Source organism: Sparus aurata, chromosome 1 (genome assembly GCF_900880675.1).
Source record: "Sparus aurata chromosome 1, fSpaAur1.1, whole genome shotgun sequence".
Lineage (NCBI taxonomy): Eukaryota > Metazoa > Chordata > Actinopteri > Spariformes > Sparidae > Sparus > Sparus aurata.
In genome coordinates, this window is record NC_044187.1 from 2,350,819 (window position 1) to 2,370,459 (window position 19,641).

The 19,641-nt window shown below is 42.8% G+C and overlaps 1 protein-coding gene across 1 annotated transcript in view; it reads left to right on the forward strand.

Annotated features, from left to right (window-relative positions):
- Positions 1-16,044, forward strand: part of LOC115574313 (NACHT, LRR and PYD domains-containing protein 12-like) — a 35,937-nt gene extending 19,893 nt beyond the window's left edge. The window contains exons 10-13 of the mRNA XM_030405817.1: positions 9,926-10,099; positions 13,075-13,248; positions 13,706-13,879; positions 15,045-16,044. Of these exons, the coding sequence (XP_030261677.1) occupies positions 9,926-10,099; positions 13,075-13,248; positions 13,706-13,879; positions 15,045-15,054 (532 nt within the window). The 3' untranslated portion in view covers positions 15,055-16,044. The remainder of the gene's footprint in view (positions 1-9,925; positions 10,100-13,074; positions 13,249-13,705; positions 13,880-15,044) is intronic.
- Positions 16,045-19,641: the final 3,597 nt, after the last annotated feature.

Below are 19,641 nucleotides of genomic sequence, written 5' to 3' on the forward strand. Positions count from 1 at the left end.
TAGGTTCAGGGAGGCCGAAGTGTCCACTCAGTGTAAAGCCATGCCTTTCAACTTGGTCCTTGAGGTCGAGTAGCACTTGATTCAGAATGTATTCATCAGGCTCATTCACCGCTGCCCTGTGCATGAAGTCTTCACCAAGAACACGCTTGTGCCTTTCCCAGAACTGCAAGTGCTCTCCTCTAAGTACGAACATGAGCATGTTGGCAAATACTTCACGCAGTGCTGGGCCAAACGTCACATTTGCTGCCTCTTCCATAACAGAATCTACTTCATTGTCATTGTCAACAATCCCATGTGCAATGCAGGCTGCCAAATATGAGTCCATCATCACATCTCCAACTTTTCGGAGGTCTCTGAATGAAGTTGGTCCTGGCACACGGTACAAAAGCATGCGAAGATAGAACAGTTCTGCAGTGTGTGGGTTGAAGGCAATCATTGGGATGCGTCCAACAGTGTCAGCCATGCGGTCATCGTGGGAACTTAGTCTTTTTTTCCGCAGTTGAAATGTGCTCTGTGTGTACGTGAAGTGTTGAAATACATCTGGGTACACAATGTGTTGCATGTGTGGATGTAGAGACATGGCTCCAAAAAAGGCCGTCAGTGTAGTGGTAGGTGGCTCTGATCGTCTTTGAGATGGGAGAGCCAGGCGCTTCTTCAGATCGTCTTCTATACAGTGGGTAAGAGTAGTCTGAGAAGCATGTGTCTTGCCTCAATTGTTTGGGGTAGTCTTTGGAGCACTTTCTGTCAAGCATGCATGGACTGTCACGATTCCATTGTCCACATGGTCCATGAATCATGTGTGATGTGACAATGCGATGTAATTCCGGATTTGTTTCTTTGTCCGGAATCTCTGCAGATACAACGCGATCAATATCAGTGGAAGTCCTGGGTTTGTCGCGTGGCACCATGGTGATGAGCATATGTATATGAGGAAGATGCCTCTTCTGAGTTTCTTTCACCATCACAAATGCGTCCACATGTCCCAGAATGTCATATTTCAGGATGTCCGTGAGGAGAGCCTCCACCTTCATGTGGAAGACTCTGACAATGATGTCTGGTCTTTGGTGGGTCTGTTGACCCTCAAAAATTGATCCTTTTATTTCAGGCCAGTTAGGGTTGCAAGTGAAGGTGAGGAAGAAGTCTGGCTTGCCTTTGACTCTGACCAAGGCCATGGCGTCTTGGAATTCTTTGGCGTACCATCTTGGTGATCGATAAATTGTGGGTGGCAGGATGGTTAGGCGTCCTGGGATTATCTCAGTGTCACTACTCAGGGCATCAACAATGACTTTATACTTTTCTGCCTTGATAGATTTCTGATTGTGGCGAATCCAGTTGAGACGTTGTGACTCAATTTTTGCCATCATGTCACATACATACTGTTGTGTTAGTCTTCCACCGCGGAGCAGTAGATTGAAATGATGAGCAGTGTTTCGCACTTGCAGATGGAAACGGTATAAGCATGTTGGGGTGACACCTCTCAGTTCAGTGTGGTATCCTTGGGACCCCTGTGGTAGAAGCAGCACATATGATAGTGGGTCATATGCTGGATGAATGGCGCTGATTGTTTGAAGTATGTTAGGTTTAAATCTGTTAAGAAATGAGACACGGACACGGAGATTGTCTTTCTTTGCAAAGGGGAAGAGCAGAAGTCAGCACACAAAGTCTGGGCTTCCGAGATCCAATGAGCTGCTCTCCCCAAGCATCTTTTATTCACCTACAATAGGGCGTAAGCGTATATGATTGGCTCTTTGACAGTACATATGAGTCATACAGTTGTTATGCATGATGGAGAAGTACACGTACACACTTTCGGACCTACGGCCTTCAGCATCTATCCTTCACACAAACATTCTTATGATGTCCACCAAATGTTATTCACACAAGATGCCATTCGAGGCCTTGTGGTTCACAGTACTTTTCCAGGAGCTCGGTACACTTCCACAAACATATAAAGGAAGACAAGCAGGTTATATCAATGCAAAGCAAGAAACTGATAATATAAGCATAATTTTTCCAACAAGTCGTCCTCCTCTGAGGTGAAGAGTGACAGCCAGTTTCCCAAATTGCTCAATAGGAGTTGTTCCTGGAGCAATGACAGCAACATTGCTGTCCAGTGATGGAAGATTCACAGTGCCGCGATGAAGGCAGTGTGAGCTGTTAGGACAATTCTCAGCTCATTGGCAGTGTCATTTTGGGTCACATACTCAATAGCTGACTTAAATTGTTGCACATATGGGTTGCACCCGTGAATGGCCTCTTGTGCTCTCAGCAAGAATTCTTCATTCAGCCCACTGTTTGAGGCATGATTGCGGCGGAATTCCACTTCATGGGCAGGATCATGGAAGTAGATCTGAGCAAAGAGGGGCACTTGACCCTGTTCAGGAAGGGGACTGGCAATGTAATGATATACTTTCCCTTGTATTCGTATGCCTGGGTTGAAGCCAGGAATAGCAACTTCTCTAATGCCAATGCTTGCCATCGCCAATGAATTGTTGTATTGTTTTGCTTCTTTAACAAAGTTTTGATTAATGAAGAGGTCCTTGATAGCATTTGGAGGCTGTGGTGGGATTGAGCCAGGCTTGGGATTTGTGTGACTGTATGTGAGGTCTATTATTCCAGACATGCAACAGAATCCGTTCCTCTCCTCTTTCCATACATAGGCATTGCAGTGTGAACATGTAGGACACTCAAACAGTGAGGTCTTACTAAGTGTGTGTGTGTACTTACCATACAGCTTCTCTTGGAAGAAGTTTGCATCATCACACCGAGCGAGGTTGTGATTGTTTTTACGTGCCTGTTCCACACGTGCGCGATGAGTTTCCTGATGGCACAGGGCATCTCTTGCCCGCCGTTCCTCTTGCTGTTGAGGTGTATCCTCCCCTCTGTGGCGGTGGTGTTGTTCACGGTCATGCATTTGGCGCGCTGCTCGCACTTCAGGCGTTTCAGCATCTCGAAGCCTTTCATGACAGGCAGCGTCGCTGGCCAGTCGACAACTTCGTTGGTTTTCAGTTTCAGCTGCGCGGAGTCTCGAGTGGAGTGCAGCGTCGCTGGCCAGTCGAGTGGTCCGTTGGTTGTCGGTTTCAGCCGCGCGGAGCCTTGACCGGAGTGCAGCGTTGCTGGCCAGTCGAGTGGTCCGTTGGTTGTCGGTTACAGCCGCGCGGAGCCTTGACTGGAGTGCAGCGTTGCTGGCAAGTCAAGTGGTCCGTTGGTTGTCAGTTTCAGCCGCGCGGAGCCTTGACTGGAGTGCAGCGTTGCTGGCCAGTCGAGTGGTCTGTTGGTTGTCAGTTTCAGCCGCGCGGAGCCTTGACTGGAGTGCAGCGTTGCTGGCAAGTCGAGTGGTCCGTTGGTTGTCAGTTTCAGCCGCGCGGAGCCTTGACTGGAGTGCAGCGTTGCTGGCAAGTCGAGTGGTCTGTTGGTTGTCAGTTTCAGCCGCGCGGAGCCTTGACTGGAGTGCAGCGTTGCTGGCAAGTCGAGTGGTCCGTTGGTTGTCAGTTTCAGCCGCGCGGAGCCTTGACTGGAGTGCAGCATTGCTGGCCCGGCGAGCATCTCGTGCTTCAGCTGACTCAGCATCACGTGCACGGCGCATTGCCTGACGATTTTGTTCTCTCTTTGTACGATTGGTTTTCGGCATGTTAACACCCACAGGTAGGTGAATATCAAATTGGACTGCAAAAGAAAAAAAATACAGGATTCAGTTTAATATTGGCAAATGAAAATAATATTTTGTTGAGAGTTGATGAATTTGTCTGCTGTCATTGGATGTCTAACTTGTATCATCAGTAACTATCTAATCTGGTAATAATAGAAGTTGGCTGTAGACTAAGGCAACATTCCTTAGAGTATTTTTAAAGATAGCCAAAACACAAACTAATTCCTTGTCTTTACCTAGTTTTGAACATATTCAAGGTCAGTTACGGATAGGTGAAGTATTTTTTTACATGACAAAATTTAAAGTGAGCACATCTGATCTGAGACAATCTGACTACTTTCTGACACACACACACAATTTCCAGCCCAAAACATGCCCCGTAGGCCGCATTGAATGAGGTGTTAACAGTCACATCTCAGAAGGGTTTGGTGAATTCGAAATGAGAAGGCAACAAAAGGCCTTACAGTTTTGATTATGTCTATTATTCATGTCAACCTCATAGTCAGTGCATATAAATTTGCAACGAACAAAGCGAATATCATCTCAAATGGGATGAAATCTGGCAGTATAAACAGACTAACTTGTAGCTAGTCGACTAAATGAACTGTGCAGGGCATAATATTTAGCACTCTAATATAGGCTAGCATACATCTGCAGCTTGCCGAGAGAGAGAGAGAGAGAGAGAGAGAGAGAGGTAATTCAGTGTATGTGACCAGTAAGGTTTTCCACTACAAAAAAATGTTTGAAGAAGCAGAGAGTGGGGACAGGGGCAGTGTGGGGGTGGGGTGTGAATGACAAAGAGAGAGAGAGAGGGGGTGTCCAGGTGAGGCAGTGAGATTTTCCAGGCCAAAGCATTCCTCAAAACTAACAGTATGAACAAAATGCAATATGGTTCAATGTGTTAACATTTTTTATCATTATGGAACGCACACCAACATACTTAAACACTCCGGTTGTCATGATTCAAGCATTGGCAACGCAACAACCATTCAATTCAAAGTTAATGGGGTGGTAACAGCCATAAGAGCTAAGCAGGGTTTGGGGAATTCGAACAAAGAAAGTAACAAAGGCCATAATAGTTATGAAAAACCGAACGGTAATTGTAAGTATCAAAATAAAACGGACCTACAGAAGCCCAACATGCCAGTAAGAAGAAGACTTGAGAAACAGGGCCATGATTTAGATTTAGCAAACGCGCCTTAGTTAGCTGCTAGCAATCCCGCCGGATGAACAACGTTAGCCAAGCAGACATTCTAGCAAGAAGACAAACCAAGCATTAGGTTAACAGACGGCTAACTTTCGAACTGAGAAAGTAACAAAGGCCCCTTATAGTTCAGATACCCGTATAGTAATTGTAAGCAACACCGGCATATAGAGGCAGACAGGCCAGTAAGAAGGTAGAAACGTGAGAAACAGGGCGATGTTTTAGCCTTAGCAAACGCGGCTGAGCTAACGTCAGCTGCTAACAATGTAGCCGGATGACAACATTAGCCGGCAGTGGCAATGGATCAATAATGTAAACAAACTGTAAACGCACCGGCATGAAGTTATGCCTGGAGAAACACTTCGAGACAGCGTAACTTACAGATGAGTGAAGACAGTATCCAGACATCCAGAATGTATAGGGCTATGGGAGTGAAGATAGTATGGCCTAATGTTAACTTACATCAAGAGTGTGTCGTATAGCAGCTAGCTACACACGAACATCCACAGATCCTCCGTTTGTTGTCCTCGCGGATCCGGATCTCCTCAGACCGGAACAGACTCGGTCCGGACTTGTTTAGTGTAATTTATCCACAACAGTCAGTTTAGATGCACAGAACGGGAGCAAACCGCTGGCTATATACCGCTCCAGCTCATGCTGCTGCAGGTACAAAGCATCCGTGCGTCCGTCGAATCAGGAGGTGGGGGGTCGCGGTGGGCTCTGCAGTGATTGGCTCTGGTGCGCACGTGGCTACGGTGTGCAGTGACTGGCTCAGGTGCAGGTACAAAGCACCCGTGCGTCCGTCAAATCAGGAGGTGGGGGGGTCGCGGTGGGCTCTGCAGTGATTGGCTCTGGTGCGCACGTGGCTACGGTGTGCAGTGATTGGCTCTGGTGCGCACGTGACTGTGGTGGCTCCGGTGGACAATGCTCGCGGAATTTGTAAAACATTTATGTAATAATTTATTAACGGTATCATTGCAGTCCAAACAAATGCGAAGTCGCACACCCTTGAACCATGCAGCAGCCATGTTGAAAGTCTCAGGTCAGTCTGATCCTGATCCGCAGAGATATTTGACACACACACACATAAACACAGACAGACAGACAGAGGTTTCTCGTATTTATAGAAAGATGTGAAAGTTGTGTTGACACTAAACTGCAGACATCAGGCTGATATTATACTGATCCACACTGAGTATCTTCATGCTACAGTCTGTTTTCTTCTTCTGTGGTTTAGTCCACTGACTGTGGCAGAGCAATGTTGAGCTGCACACTCAGCGGCGGTCCTCCACCATTTGGTGCCCGAGGCGAGCTTTACTTATAGCGCCACATCCACTAAAAAGACCATGTCCAAAGAATTGCTCATTTATTTAAACAATGATAATCCAAACAATATAACAATATATGCAAATAAATAAACCTGTTCACTAATAAATACACATAAAGTTAAAATGAAATGAGGTGGTCCATGATACGGCCCTCTCCGAACCAACTCTGTTCTCATCAGGTGTGTTACATGAAGAGGCCAGTCAGCAGGATCAGCTGGAGGTGAACTGCCAGTGTTTGCTGCATGTAGAGGGCACATGAAGCACACTTTCTCACCTTGTGTTCAAGATAACTCACCACACACACACACACAAGCAGAACCTGATATTGTTTTAAAGAGAACATCCTTGAGCCAACTTAGATGAATAAAACAGGACAGTTAAGTTATTGCTAAAATTCTTTATATTCATCAGGCACACACCTGAGACACACCAAGTGTGGAATCAGTCAGTGTGTTTACATGCACAGCTTAGTCAGATTACAGCCATAGTTCCACTCTGCTACTCAACCAGACAACTGCAATAGTCCGAGTATACATGCCGGTGAGAAAATCTAATTATTTGCTGCAGCATGTCATACCCGGTACGATAGGTGGCGCTGTATTTATTTCAACTAGTGGTAACAGAAACACCTCTGGCTGACCTCTTTACGTCACCAGCAACAACAAACTGCCTCAACATTCCAGAAAGATGGCGTACGAAGAGCGAGATGAAGCTACATCTTTGTACATTTCATATATGGTGTACATGATAATTACACACACTAGATGCACAATGGAGCTCTTTCTCTCTTTCTTGCGGTGATTTCAGAGGAAAGATTCATCGTGTTGTTTTCTATTTCCAACAACAACACGACAACATCGTCTCCTTCTACTTCCGGCTCACGGCCCCGGGGAAAAACTCTCAAACCTGCACAGAGCGCAAAATCTGAGTCCAATCTGATGGAACGTATACATGCAGGAGTAATGTGACTATCAATCAAATAACATAGGTGTCTTATTCTGACTAGAGAAATCTGATCCGGTCCGATTTTAGTCAGACTAAGGTGTATACATGCATCTTTAAAATCCCATCATAGTCAGACTAACACAGTAATTTGGTTTTCTTGAGTGTCATATAAACGCACTGACTGCTGCAATCAAGATGGGCAGCTTACACTCACCTGAACATCCAGGCTCATTGGTTAGAGGCAGGGTGAGGTTGCCAGGAAGAGCAGCATGCTCCTGTAGTGTCTCCTCTGGTGGCTCCATGAACATAAAGAGAACACACAAGAGCAAATACATTGACTGGATGAGACACAGCACAACATATTCTGGTGTCTCTCTGGATTCTGGTGTCTCTCTGGGAGGGGAGGAGCTCGCTTGGTGAGAGAGTTCAGATACCTCTAATCTAACTCTGTCAAATACAACCTGGCAAGTTTCAGACAGATCAGGAATTCATTAAGCAGCAGTGCAGCTTGGATGTTCCTACACTGTATGATCTTCTCACATATAGACTACTGCTTAACCAGCTGGTCACTGGCATGTACGACAGCACTCAAACTGATAGAATCTCTCTATAAAAAAGCCCTAAAGACTCTAGATAAAAAACCTTCTCTTTCCATATCTGAAAGTTTGATTAAGTTTCCATAATTTCAAAACTTTGCCTGTTTTATATATAAGAGTCTCCATGGTGTTGCTCCACCGCCGCTGAAGGACTTCATAAAGAAAAGGACTCTGGGAGGTTTGAGCACCAGGGCCTGTGATAGAGGAGACTGTGAGATTCCCCACAGGAGGACTACGTATGGGAAGAACGTGTTGTCTGTTGTGGGGGACATTTGGAATAGTCTTCCCTCCACAATAAGGGAACGCCCCACATACTCCTCTTTTAATGGACAACTAAAACAGTGTCTCAGATCACACCAAAAGTGCCACCATTAACTGGACTGAAGACTACTGTACATTCATTTTTATTGCATTGTTTTATCCTTCTGGGTCTGAAATCCTCCTGATTGTGTAATGTATTGTGTTGTTTGTGTGTCTGTGTGTGTGTGTGTGTGTGTTGTCTCTTCTATTTGTATTTTTATTTTTTTCAGGGCCTACGGATGTAAATTAGCAGCTCTGCTATAATCCGGCATATTTACAGAGACGTTTGGGATGTTCATTAATGTGCACTGACCCTATCCAAAAATAATGTATTTGTTATTATTATTATTATTGTTGTTATGTTCAAGTAAGTCAATACGTTTTTATCATGACAAACATTCAGTGACACATTAAACTCACCTGAGGAAACTGGAGCAGCTGAGGTGCATCATGGCTGTTCCTGCTCTGATGATTCAGCTGCAGCTGCTCCTAAATATTTTAATACTTCATCTAAAATGATATAACAAACAAGTGTATTATTAACATGGAGGAAATCATTTCCATTTTTCAAATGATATTATTATTAAGTTGCTAAGCATTTTAATCTTGACATTTATTTGATATAAATTCACTGAGTCCCATCTGCTCACAGCTCTCTGTGCATCCCTCTCTGTATAAACATAACTCTACCTGTATATATCATTTATTATTATTATGCTCAATGTTTTTAAAGTCCACATGTTGAGATCCTCATCTGCATATGAGGCACTGACTCACTCAGCACTTTACTGGTTTGCACTCTGGTTAGATGTTAAACTGTATTTCACGCTACTTGAACTTGACAGTAAAGTTCAAACTAATCCAAAACTGAATCTAATCTAATGTTGCTATATGGACAGTAATAATAGACTTTTCACGTCCAGCCAATGTTTTATTTCATAGCACACAATGAGATGCAGAGTGCTACATACTGCAGCTAGCATCAACTTGTATAGTGTTTTTCTGGGACAACAGCAGCCAGTGAAGTCCAACCCAGGCCAGCAGTCTGAACCGGTCTTATGACTCTTATTAGGACAATTTTACATCCGACTGCATGTTAATAACGACCAAACCAAGAAGAACCAAGCGGAACGTCACACACCCTCATTGCTACTTAACGTTAGCTTACTAGTAAGATGACATGATGCTAATGCTAGCTAGCATGATCATATCATGAATGCTCTGTGAATTTAAAACAATATAATCTAAATGTCATACCTTTCTCCTTTGCACGTTTCTCCTGCTCTTCTTTTCTGCACTTTTGAAAGTGTGCCGGATGCTTCTGCCGTTTCATTTTCCGGACTGTAACCCGTCGACACACGCCGACCGACCGACTGCACATCAGCGCTCGCGCTAGCATGTTGTGACCGTGACGTAACAGCTGAAGGGGCTTTATGTCAGAATTGTCATTTCTTTTACTTCCGTTTAATTTATTTTTATGTTAAAGTATTGTTGTAGATCGAGGGATGGCAAAAACTATAGCAAAATAAATAGACATGATAATTTTGATTCTTATTTTTTCTCGCTGCATATTTGGCGCCCTCACTAGGTGGCGCCCGAGGCAAGCGCCTATGTCGCCTGTAGGAAGAACCGCCACTGTGTTAAAACCTTCATCTAACAATATGAATAATTCACTCTGAACAGCCTCAACTATTGATTTTCATCTTAGATTCAAAATCATGTTTTTAAAATAAGTGATGATGAAAATACATTCTACAATGAAAAGTTAAATCTCTAATTTAACTATCAGACAATAACAAACATAATCAGAATTGTCTTTTTAAAACATTTAAATGAAGCTTCGTGACGTTTATACTGACTGAATATTTAAACTGTGAAGTCACATCATTTATTCTTTATTCAGATTGTTGGACTGCAGTTTGTCAGAGAGCAGCTGTGCTTCTCTGGCCTCAGCTCTGAAGTCCAACCCCTCCCATCTGAGAGAGCTGGACCTGAGTGACAACAACCTGCAGGATTCAGGAGTGAAGCTTCTCTGTACTGAACTGGAGAGTCCAAACTGTCGACTGGAGACTCTGAGGTCAGACACCATTTTTTCCTTCTGTGCTCAGATTAATATGATGTGAAAGTTGTGTTGACACTAAACTGCAGACATCAGGCTGATATTATACTGATCCACACTGAGTATCTTCATGCTAAAGTCTGTTTTCTTCTTCTGTGGTTTAGTCCATTGACTGTGGCAGAGCAATGTTGAGCTGCACATTTAAAAACTTCATCTAACAATATGAATAATTCACTCTGAACATCCTCAACTAGGGATGTCCCGATCAGGTTGTTTTACCCCGATCCTGATCCGAGTCCTTTAATATTTAGTATCTGCTGATACCGAGTCCTGATCTGATACTCAGCCTTAACTAATATTTTCCTGGATAATACAGCTGCATTAAGGAAAAAAGTACCTGCATCCAAGCGCTTCCTGAATAGTTTTTTTATTTTGTTGAAACAAAGTAAATACTTCCATATGGCTCTTTCTTATTCTGCATATGCTATTACATCATTGGCCTCCACCTTCCTTGTGTTAGCAGGTGAGTGTGTGATGCTGCATTGTAACAGGTGTACAGCAGCTGAAGTGTGTGAGACGCAGCCCACGCTTGGTTCCTCCATATCATCCACTGCTTTTTACATATTCCTCATGTTGTCACATAAAATGACATGGACGCGCTGCTTGTCTATTTCACAGCGTTCAGCATCTCCTCGGTTGCCTGTTTTACATGTTCTGCTGTACTGGCACGTTGTAACTCGAAAGTGGAGTAAATGTGATGTAATGCAGAGATGGTAGGACATACCGGGGATTCAAAAACTCCAGGTGATGAAGAAAACCCTGATCCTCTCCCACGGAGATGAGCTGGTTATCGAGAGCAATTAATTTGATGACCTTCTCTGTAATATTGTGGTCATGTCGCTGTCTCGAGGATATTTCTCTTTCCCTTTGAAAGTATCTGCGAGTGTTTGCTGCCTCGGTGTCCTTGCCTGGACTCTGGAGTGAACACGTTGTAATCTCTGAGTGTTTGTTTTTTTTATATGCTGTATAAAATGACTATTAAATGCAGCTCAGTGAAACGGCCGTATTGCAGATGTTACATGTCGCCGTTGGACTGCTTTCACTTTCTAATTGAAGTTATTTCCACCCTGCAGACATTTTATCAACAGGTTTGCCAGAGTAACGCTACGCGTGCGTCTGCGGCCCCGAGCCTACAGATCGGATCAGAACATCCCTATCCTCAACAATTGATTTCCATCTTAGATTCCAAATCGTGTCTTTTAAATGATTTTGTGATGATAAAAATACATTCTACAATGAAAAGTTAAATAATCTCTATTTTAACTGTCAGACAATAACAAACATATTCAGAATTGTCTTTCAAAACATTTTAATGAAGCTTCCCAATGAGCACAAAGTGTTCCAAAATACGTCAAAAAGACGTCTGTACATCCAGAAGACGTCCTCAGATTAGCCAGAATGAAAGTTTTTATTACATCTTTTCTAGACGTTGGATAGACGTCCTCTTTTGGATGTTATATAGACGTCATTAATAGATGTTGTCAAGACATAATTATTGAACATCCAGAAGACGTCATTCAAGGAGCCAGAATGAACATTATTAATACACCAGTCCATCGCAGGATCCTTACTGATGGCAGAGGCCGCCGCACAAAGTGCCAACTGCACATCAGGCGCAATTTTGGGGTTCAGTATCTTGCTCAAAGATACTTCCACATGTAGCTCAGTTCCTCCCCAGAGGAGCCGGGATTCAAACCAGCGACCTTCCACTCACGGGTCAACCAGCTCTACCCACTGAGCTACAGCCGCCCCGACAACATCACAGGGATTTCCCATGACAGATGATTTTAGACACGACAAGCAGTTATATTATAGCTGAAACAAACAAAGGACAACAGAATGGCATCCTTCACTCTTACACACACACACACACACACACACACACGCACACGCACACACACACACACACACACTACTTATACCCCCCATGATCACTCATGGTTATCAATTAAGCCACTTTAGGAAACTAAGCATTTTGTGGCTCTCGAGCTAGAAAAAACCTGTTTGGCAGCTGGTTTGTAATCAAATGTGTGATAATATTTCTTTAGGTTTCACTCTGAGAAAGTGTGACTGCCAAGAAGACAGGGAGACACCCACTTATCCTTTGAGTCAATTGTTACTATAAATGAGGCTTTTTGACCAAGTATATACTCATATTTAGACATTTATACTGGTGGTTTAAATAAAAGAATCAAAGAAATGACTTATACTGTTGGGCAAGAGCAAATGTCTTCATGGTTACACCCCTCCTTTATTTGATTAATATGCATTTTTTGGTTGTCCTTTTTTTCAGCATGTTGTTGAGGTCAAACTGTATAAGGACACGACATGTTCACCTGAGAGGGACATCATAAAGTCTCACCCGGGCCAACCTTGGCCCATTAACACATGAGACAAGTAAAGCATGTATGTTTATAATGTCACATGATTACAGGAGGAGGAGGGTTAAAGGAGACCATCAGCTCACACACTCACTGACTGTCCCATTGGTTTACTCATGAAGAAACCCCCTTTTCTGCTTCATCATTTACCCAGAATGCATGTGTGTTTGTGTTTGTCACTATTATATTTATTTACATGGGAACAAGTTGCAAATGACATAAAACTACAGCTTCTGATCACAATCACATGAAATACGTACATTTTGTTATTCAGTCTTACAAAAGTAATCATGATACAATTTAAAAGTTTTGAAAGCTTTTGTGATCATCATGATCACCATCAGTTTATCATATGCTGATGCAACAGCTGACAGGACAATTTCATCAACTAATTCTGGCTGTGATATGGACGTCCACATCATGGCCTGGACCAACCCACGTGATATCAACTTTTCTTGGACGTCCATAGACGTTGCTTGCTCAGTGGGTTCGTGACGTTTATACTGACTGAATATTTAAACTGTGAAGTCACATCATTTATTCTTGATTCAGATTGTGGAGCTGCAGTTTGTCAGAGATCAGCTGTGCTTCTCTGGCCTCAGCTCTGAAGTCCAACCCCTCCCATCTGAGAGAGCTGGACCTGAGTCACAACAAGCTGCAGGATTCAGGAGTGAAGCTTCTCTGTGCTGAACTGGAGAGTCCAAACTGTCAACTGGAGACTCTGAGGTCAGACACCATTTTTTCCTTCTGTGCTCAGATTAATATGATGTGAAAGTTGTGTTGACATTAAACTGCAGACATCAGGCTGATATTATACTGATCCACACTGAGTATCTTCATGCTAAAGTCTGTTTTCTTCTTCTGTGGTTTAGTCCATTGACTGTGGCAGAGCAATGTTGAGCTGCACATTTAAAACCTTCATCTAACAATATGAATAATTCACTCTGAACATCCTCAACTATTGATTTTCATCTTAGATTCAAAATCATGTTTTTGAAAATGATTTTTTAAAGTGATGATAAAAATACATTCTACCATGAAAAGTTAAATAATCTCTATTTTAACTATCAGACAATAATAAACATATTCAGAATTGTCTTTTAAACATTTTAATGAAGCTTTGTGACGTTTATACTGACTGAATATTTAAACTGTGAAGTCACATCATTTATTCTTTATTCAGATTGAGGAGCTGCAGTTTGTCAGAGATCAGCTGTGCTTCTCTGGCCTCAGCTCTGAAGTCCAACCCCTCCCATCTGAGAGAGCTGGGCCTGAGTTACAACGGGCTGCAGGATTCAGGAGTGAAGCTGCTGTCTGAACTTGTGGAGAGTCCAAACTGTCGACTGGAGACTCTGAGGTCAGTAGAGAGTTGGAGTCAGTCCGTGCTGGTTTCAGCAGTATTGTAATAAACACAGTCAGTATCAAAGTAAAGACCCAGCATTTTCTGCTTTCCTCAGTGAAGCTGTGAGAGGAGAACTGTGACAGGATTCAGGATTGGACAGAAAGAGATAGAGGGGGAACAGTCAGCCAATCAGACGAGCCAGAAGCTTGTTGTGATGGTGTGTTTGAGTTGATGTGAAGACGACTGTTGTTGTTGTGTTCATGTCTACATGAAGTAAAGCTGGATCACAGCTGACAGCATCACAGGATGTGTAGAGACAGCGGTCCTCATCCATCAAACTGTTGTAGCATCAAATCTTTGTTCTCTCATTTCAACACTAAACAACTGATCAGTCCATCTGTGTCACAGCTCTCAGGTCTACGGTGGCCCTGAAGGTCAAAACACAACAACATTCCACCAAACATCAAACTGTCACCAGAGACTTGGGTTCTGTCCAATAACAAACAAGAACGCCATCCCACCTTTTCCATAATCTGAAGTGTGGTTGTGTTTGGACCTTCAGGGCCACCGTACAGATCAGTCTGACCGAAGCCTGCAAATCACTGACTCTTATTTCAGAGAACCATGGTTACATTTAGTAACCATGTGGTCTTCTCACAGACCAGAACCTCTGCTGAAGTCCAGTAACCACAGCTGATATTGACTATTCAGTCTTTGTATGAACATGTAGGAGCTTTAACATCAAATATTTATCTGTCCATCTGTCTTTTGTTTTATCCACATATTTTAGAACAGACTCCATATTTACATATTAGTAATATTTCAAAGTAGATGAAATATTCAGGTGTGACTGAGACTCTGGTTTTTAACAGCAGTGAATCATCATTAAAGTGTTTCTGCAGTCATGATGCGTTCAGGGACTGTGAGCAGTTTATTTCACTGTGTACTTGAGTGAAACCTGCAGAGTAAACACACTTGATGTGTCTGCAGGTCTGTGAGCTTCACTCCAACACGTTAACATGAAGCTGAAAGGAAGCTGGCTACGCTACACAGCCGCTCCACTTGTGGTCTGAACAGGACTGAAGTCCTGCTGGTCTTTATATCACTGACTGACAGCTGATGGAGGGAGTCTCTGGAAACACTCATGTATCACTTCTGCTGTCTCTCATTCTCTCATCAGCTGGGACTGATCTCTGTCAGAGTGATGAAAGGTGGAGGTGTTGAGAGGATCAGCTGTGTCCTGATGATCCAGAGAGGTTGAAGCAGCACCATCAGCTGGTGGGTGGAGAGGCTCTGACTGGGCGGAGAGGAGAGCTTCATCCAGCAGTGACTGACAGACCAATCACAACACGTGGAGATAACTGTCAGTGCTGCAGTGTGAACTGCTCTGAGATCAGCTCCACTGTCCAGTCCAGCATCATCCCTGTGTTCCTCTGGATGTGACAGAGTGTCGTCAGTGTATCTGGACTGCTCTGCTGCATCTGCCAAGGAGCCGTCACGTTAGGAGCAGACAAAATAATGACTTCATTACTCGTTAACAGAGACTTGATGTTCTCTGCAGTTAGCTGGGAAACATATGTGCAGATATCAGCGTCGCCTAAAAGGCAAAAATCCAATATTGTTCATCCGTTGTGTAAATCTACAGTCATTTATAGTGTCCACAGGTTAAACTAGTGTGAACTAGTGTTAAGTCTGTGCTCGTCTCTGTTTTCTCAGGGACCTTATTTTCCTCTCAGGACCAAAAGTTTGTATTATGACCTCATTAATATTGTAAATATCAAAATTCTTCTATAAAACTCCTCAGTGCTCCTTTAAATAGTGTTGTTGTTCTGTACAGACAAACAGTATTACATCGTATTAATTCTGTGTCATAATAACAGAATAAATGTTATTATGGCATTAAAATGTCTTTATTTTTACATTAAACCCAGACATAATGATGTATCATCACTTTGTCATTTTAAAGTCAAATGAACAAAAAGTTTTTCAGTATCCAGATTCGTTCATTCTGCTCAAAGATTTCTTTGCAAACAGTTACGACACAAAACTTTCCAGAGCAGCAACATGAGAGTTATAGTTCGCCTGACGCAAAGACCAGCGTGTCACATGATCCTCGTCTGACTACAGATTAGTGTCTTTGTTACGCAGAGTAAATAACAGTAAATTGTTTTAGACTGTCACCTCAGCCTCTCCCTCTGTGTTCTGTCAGTTGAGCCAGTAAATGACCGTGGCCAGTCTTGGGTAACAAGGTATAAAAAGGGAGGAGAATATTTCCACATTTTTAGAAGCCAATAATCCATCAAATCACACGTAAACATAAAAATCCTCCAAGTCAGAAATAAGTGGTGTTCACTGGACAGTGACCACGTCCAAATGATCTCATTACAGGCACAATCAGAAGGTGCTGGTTCAATATTTCATTGGTATAAATCTGATTTAATGAGAGAAAGTGTGAGGTGTTAAAAGCAGCTGATTGAGGTTTCAGGAAGGAGGAAATCAGCAGGATAGATGAGGCAACAGCGCCCTCTTGTGTTCATACAATAAGATGAGAGGTGACTCATGTGTCTAACAGCTGCCTCTTTAAATGGAGAGGCACAATAACAACTAATACACATCCACATATTTCTACACAGGAGAACAATAAGACTTCATTTCAGAAAGCAGAGCAGGACGTGTCACGTTTCTTTAATTATCGCTCGGCTCCTGATTTGTTCCTGACAGCAGCTGAGCAGCATTTTGTCCACCTTGTGTTGTTCTTCATTTGTGACAGCAGTACAGTAATATTAGGGCTGTGACGCTGTGACCTTTGGAAACCCTGATGATGTCACTTTGTTGGCTGTGTACCAAAGCAACATGTTTTAGTTTTGTACATGTGGAGAACAAGATGTGTAGGTCAGGACGTCTCTGCAGCACTACAGCACCTCATTACAATGATGTCTGTCACACATTTGACCTTTATGGAAACACTGCAGCCTCTGTGATTTGGATACTTGGTCACATTGTGACTTTAATAGTATTGTGATGAAGTGTGCAGCCCTTAGTAACAGTTTGTTCTCCCCCTGAAGGCAAACACAGGACAAGATATCAAAGAATACACCTGAACTGGATCTTAAAACAACTCCAGCTCAAATCTATCAGGAAGAAATGAAACAGGAGAATAAAAGTGTTCATTTCTCTCAAAGTCTCCAAAGTGACTTTACCAGCAGAACATGAGACAGAAGAACACCTGGTCTACCTGCCCTGCTGATATTAACAACAACTGAGCCGCTCTGTGCTCTTAAATCACCATTAAAACTGGCTCATTGTAATTTGTGGACGAGCTGCCTTAAACACAGCTCACAGTGGAGCTCAGTGCAGACTGACGTCAGAGCGGAATTACACAGTACGTCCACTAACGAGCAGCAGAGGCGCCATTACACAACTAATCAATACAGCACTCCCAATGCAACAATGGTGAACCTGCAACCAGCAGAACAAATGAGGGCTTTTGGTCAAATGTGCACATATTCCATTAAAACACATGTCAGAAACAAAAAGTACAAACTGAATGTTGTCTGTGGTTTCTTCTGTCTGTCTGATCCACACAGATACAGACAGAGATCATCTGTGACTGATGGAGGTGAAACATTAAAGCTTCAGGTGAAGGTGAAACATTAAAACTGCTGACGTCACTTTGAGTTTGTAGCAGACAAATACCAGTATTTAATGGTGTCCTTCTAAGGTTTCAAACATTCGTGCTATTAAATATTAGACCAGTAATGATGAAGACAAACTCGACTACCTTGAGCAATATACTAGTGGTCAAAGTAGGGAATTAGTGAGGAGCTGTGTTGATACAAAACCAAACAAAGGATCTGCTGAAACACAGAGACTTCTGAAAGTTCACTTTGGAGACGGAACACAAAATACAAATTCCAACATGAAGAAGTCTCTCAACTGGGGCACTATTAAATCTGAGGATGGAAATGAATTCTATGTCTGTGAACTTTACATAGGAGGATGTTATAATGTTATGAAAGAGCTGAAACACATGGAAGAGCTGGATCTGACATCTACTCAAGTTCATATTGTATCAAAGCTGCCATATAAACTAAAGGAACGGTGGAGAACAGCAGCAAATGAACTCTTGAAAAAGAACCAACAGAGGGCCAGATTCTCTGACCTCGTTACATTCATCAAAAGGCAAGTCTGCATTTAGCAGGATCAGATCTTTGGTGACATACATACATACATTCTATGCCTTAAGAGAAACACAAAGTCCAAACAACAGACTAACAAGGGTCAGAGTAGCAACTCCACCACAACAACTGGAGTGAAGAACAGAAAAACTCTAAGTCAAGAAATGAACCAACAACCTAACAAACCAACCAGTAAGTGTAATGATAACTGTTAGAGCCATTTATTGAATCATTTGTGTATTTCTGTGTAATACCTGGGTGCCACAGTAGGTGGCACTCTTCACTATGGGGTGTAGGAAATGGATAAATCTACCAGCAGGTAATTACTCAGCAGGTGTGCTGTTGACTGGGGGAAGCACACAGTTTTTGACCGTCGCCGTCGTTTTTCGTTGTGGCAAACATGTGAGCCTTTGTTTGATTTGCATACCGTGACAGAGTTAATCTAAGTGTTTGCATAGTTAAGCTGAGATCGCATAGCTGTTCAAAAGCGCAAAGCATGAATAAATGTTTGGTGACTACATAGGATGATCACGTGTTTTTATTCATTCATTGGACCCGGAAGACGCGTCAACTACTAAACACCAGTGCAGCAGCCCCTCAGTGGCTTAGGTTCGTTTGTTGTTTTGTAATTCAAGAAGAACAAGTCATTACAATAACTGTTGCATTTGTACAACAGACAAACATTTATTGAATGAATGTGAGATGTTGAAGGCTCAACCACACGATGCTAAAGTGCAGCTGTAGAACAGAAACAGCTTCTGCTTTGGTTTTCTAACCAGAGGTCACATGAGCAGAACCTGTAAAAGAAGGATGACATGCCAGCACTGTGAAGGAAAGCACCCGGCATACTACATACTGAGAAACCTACAGAAACTGAGCAAAATGACAACGTGACCAATGGAGACAAAAGAGCGGTCAGTGTAACTCTGGTGTCGCTGGGAAAGACTGCAAACTGTCAACAGTCCCAGTTTAGATACAAACTACCAGAGACAGCAGAACAATCCACACCTCTGCATTTCTTCAACCTGGCAGTTTTTTGTCTTATTCAAAGTGTCAGTACATCAAATGAAGGCAGCAGCATCAGCGTCTGCAGTGTTGTGATTTGGACTGTTTTTAATGTGCGAGTCAGGAAGCTGAGCTCTGTTAAGATGGCAAACCTTTAAAGAACAAGCCAGAACAGCAGGGGCTGTAAAGATACTTGGCAGTGATTCATCAGTGTGTCATTAGTTTGAACCCAACACATCAAACAAATGTCTTTCAGTATTTAAATGGAGTGTTTGACAGATGAATGGATTCTGCTGAGTCAACACACATTCTGGGGTTCACTGCTGGAACTTGCAGGGGCTCCACAAGAGACTGTGGACAGAGCAAAGCTACAGAGCACATTACAGATCAGACTGGAGAGTTATTCTCAAAGCTCTGTGTGTGTTGTGATGAAGCTGTCTTTATTCAGAGCGTTTGATTCTTCAGGCTGTTAGAATCAGAGCAGGAAGTAGAAATCCTGTCTCTGCCTCAGGGGACGGGTTGGACTCTGATACTGGACCTGTGGTTTGGACTTTGACACTGAAATGATTTTATGAAGCCTGTTTATTGTTTTTA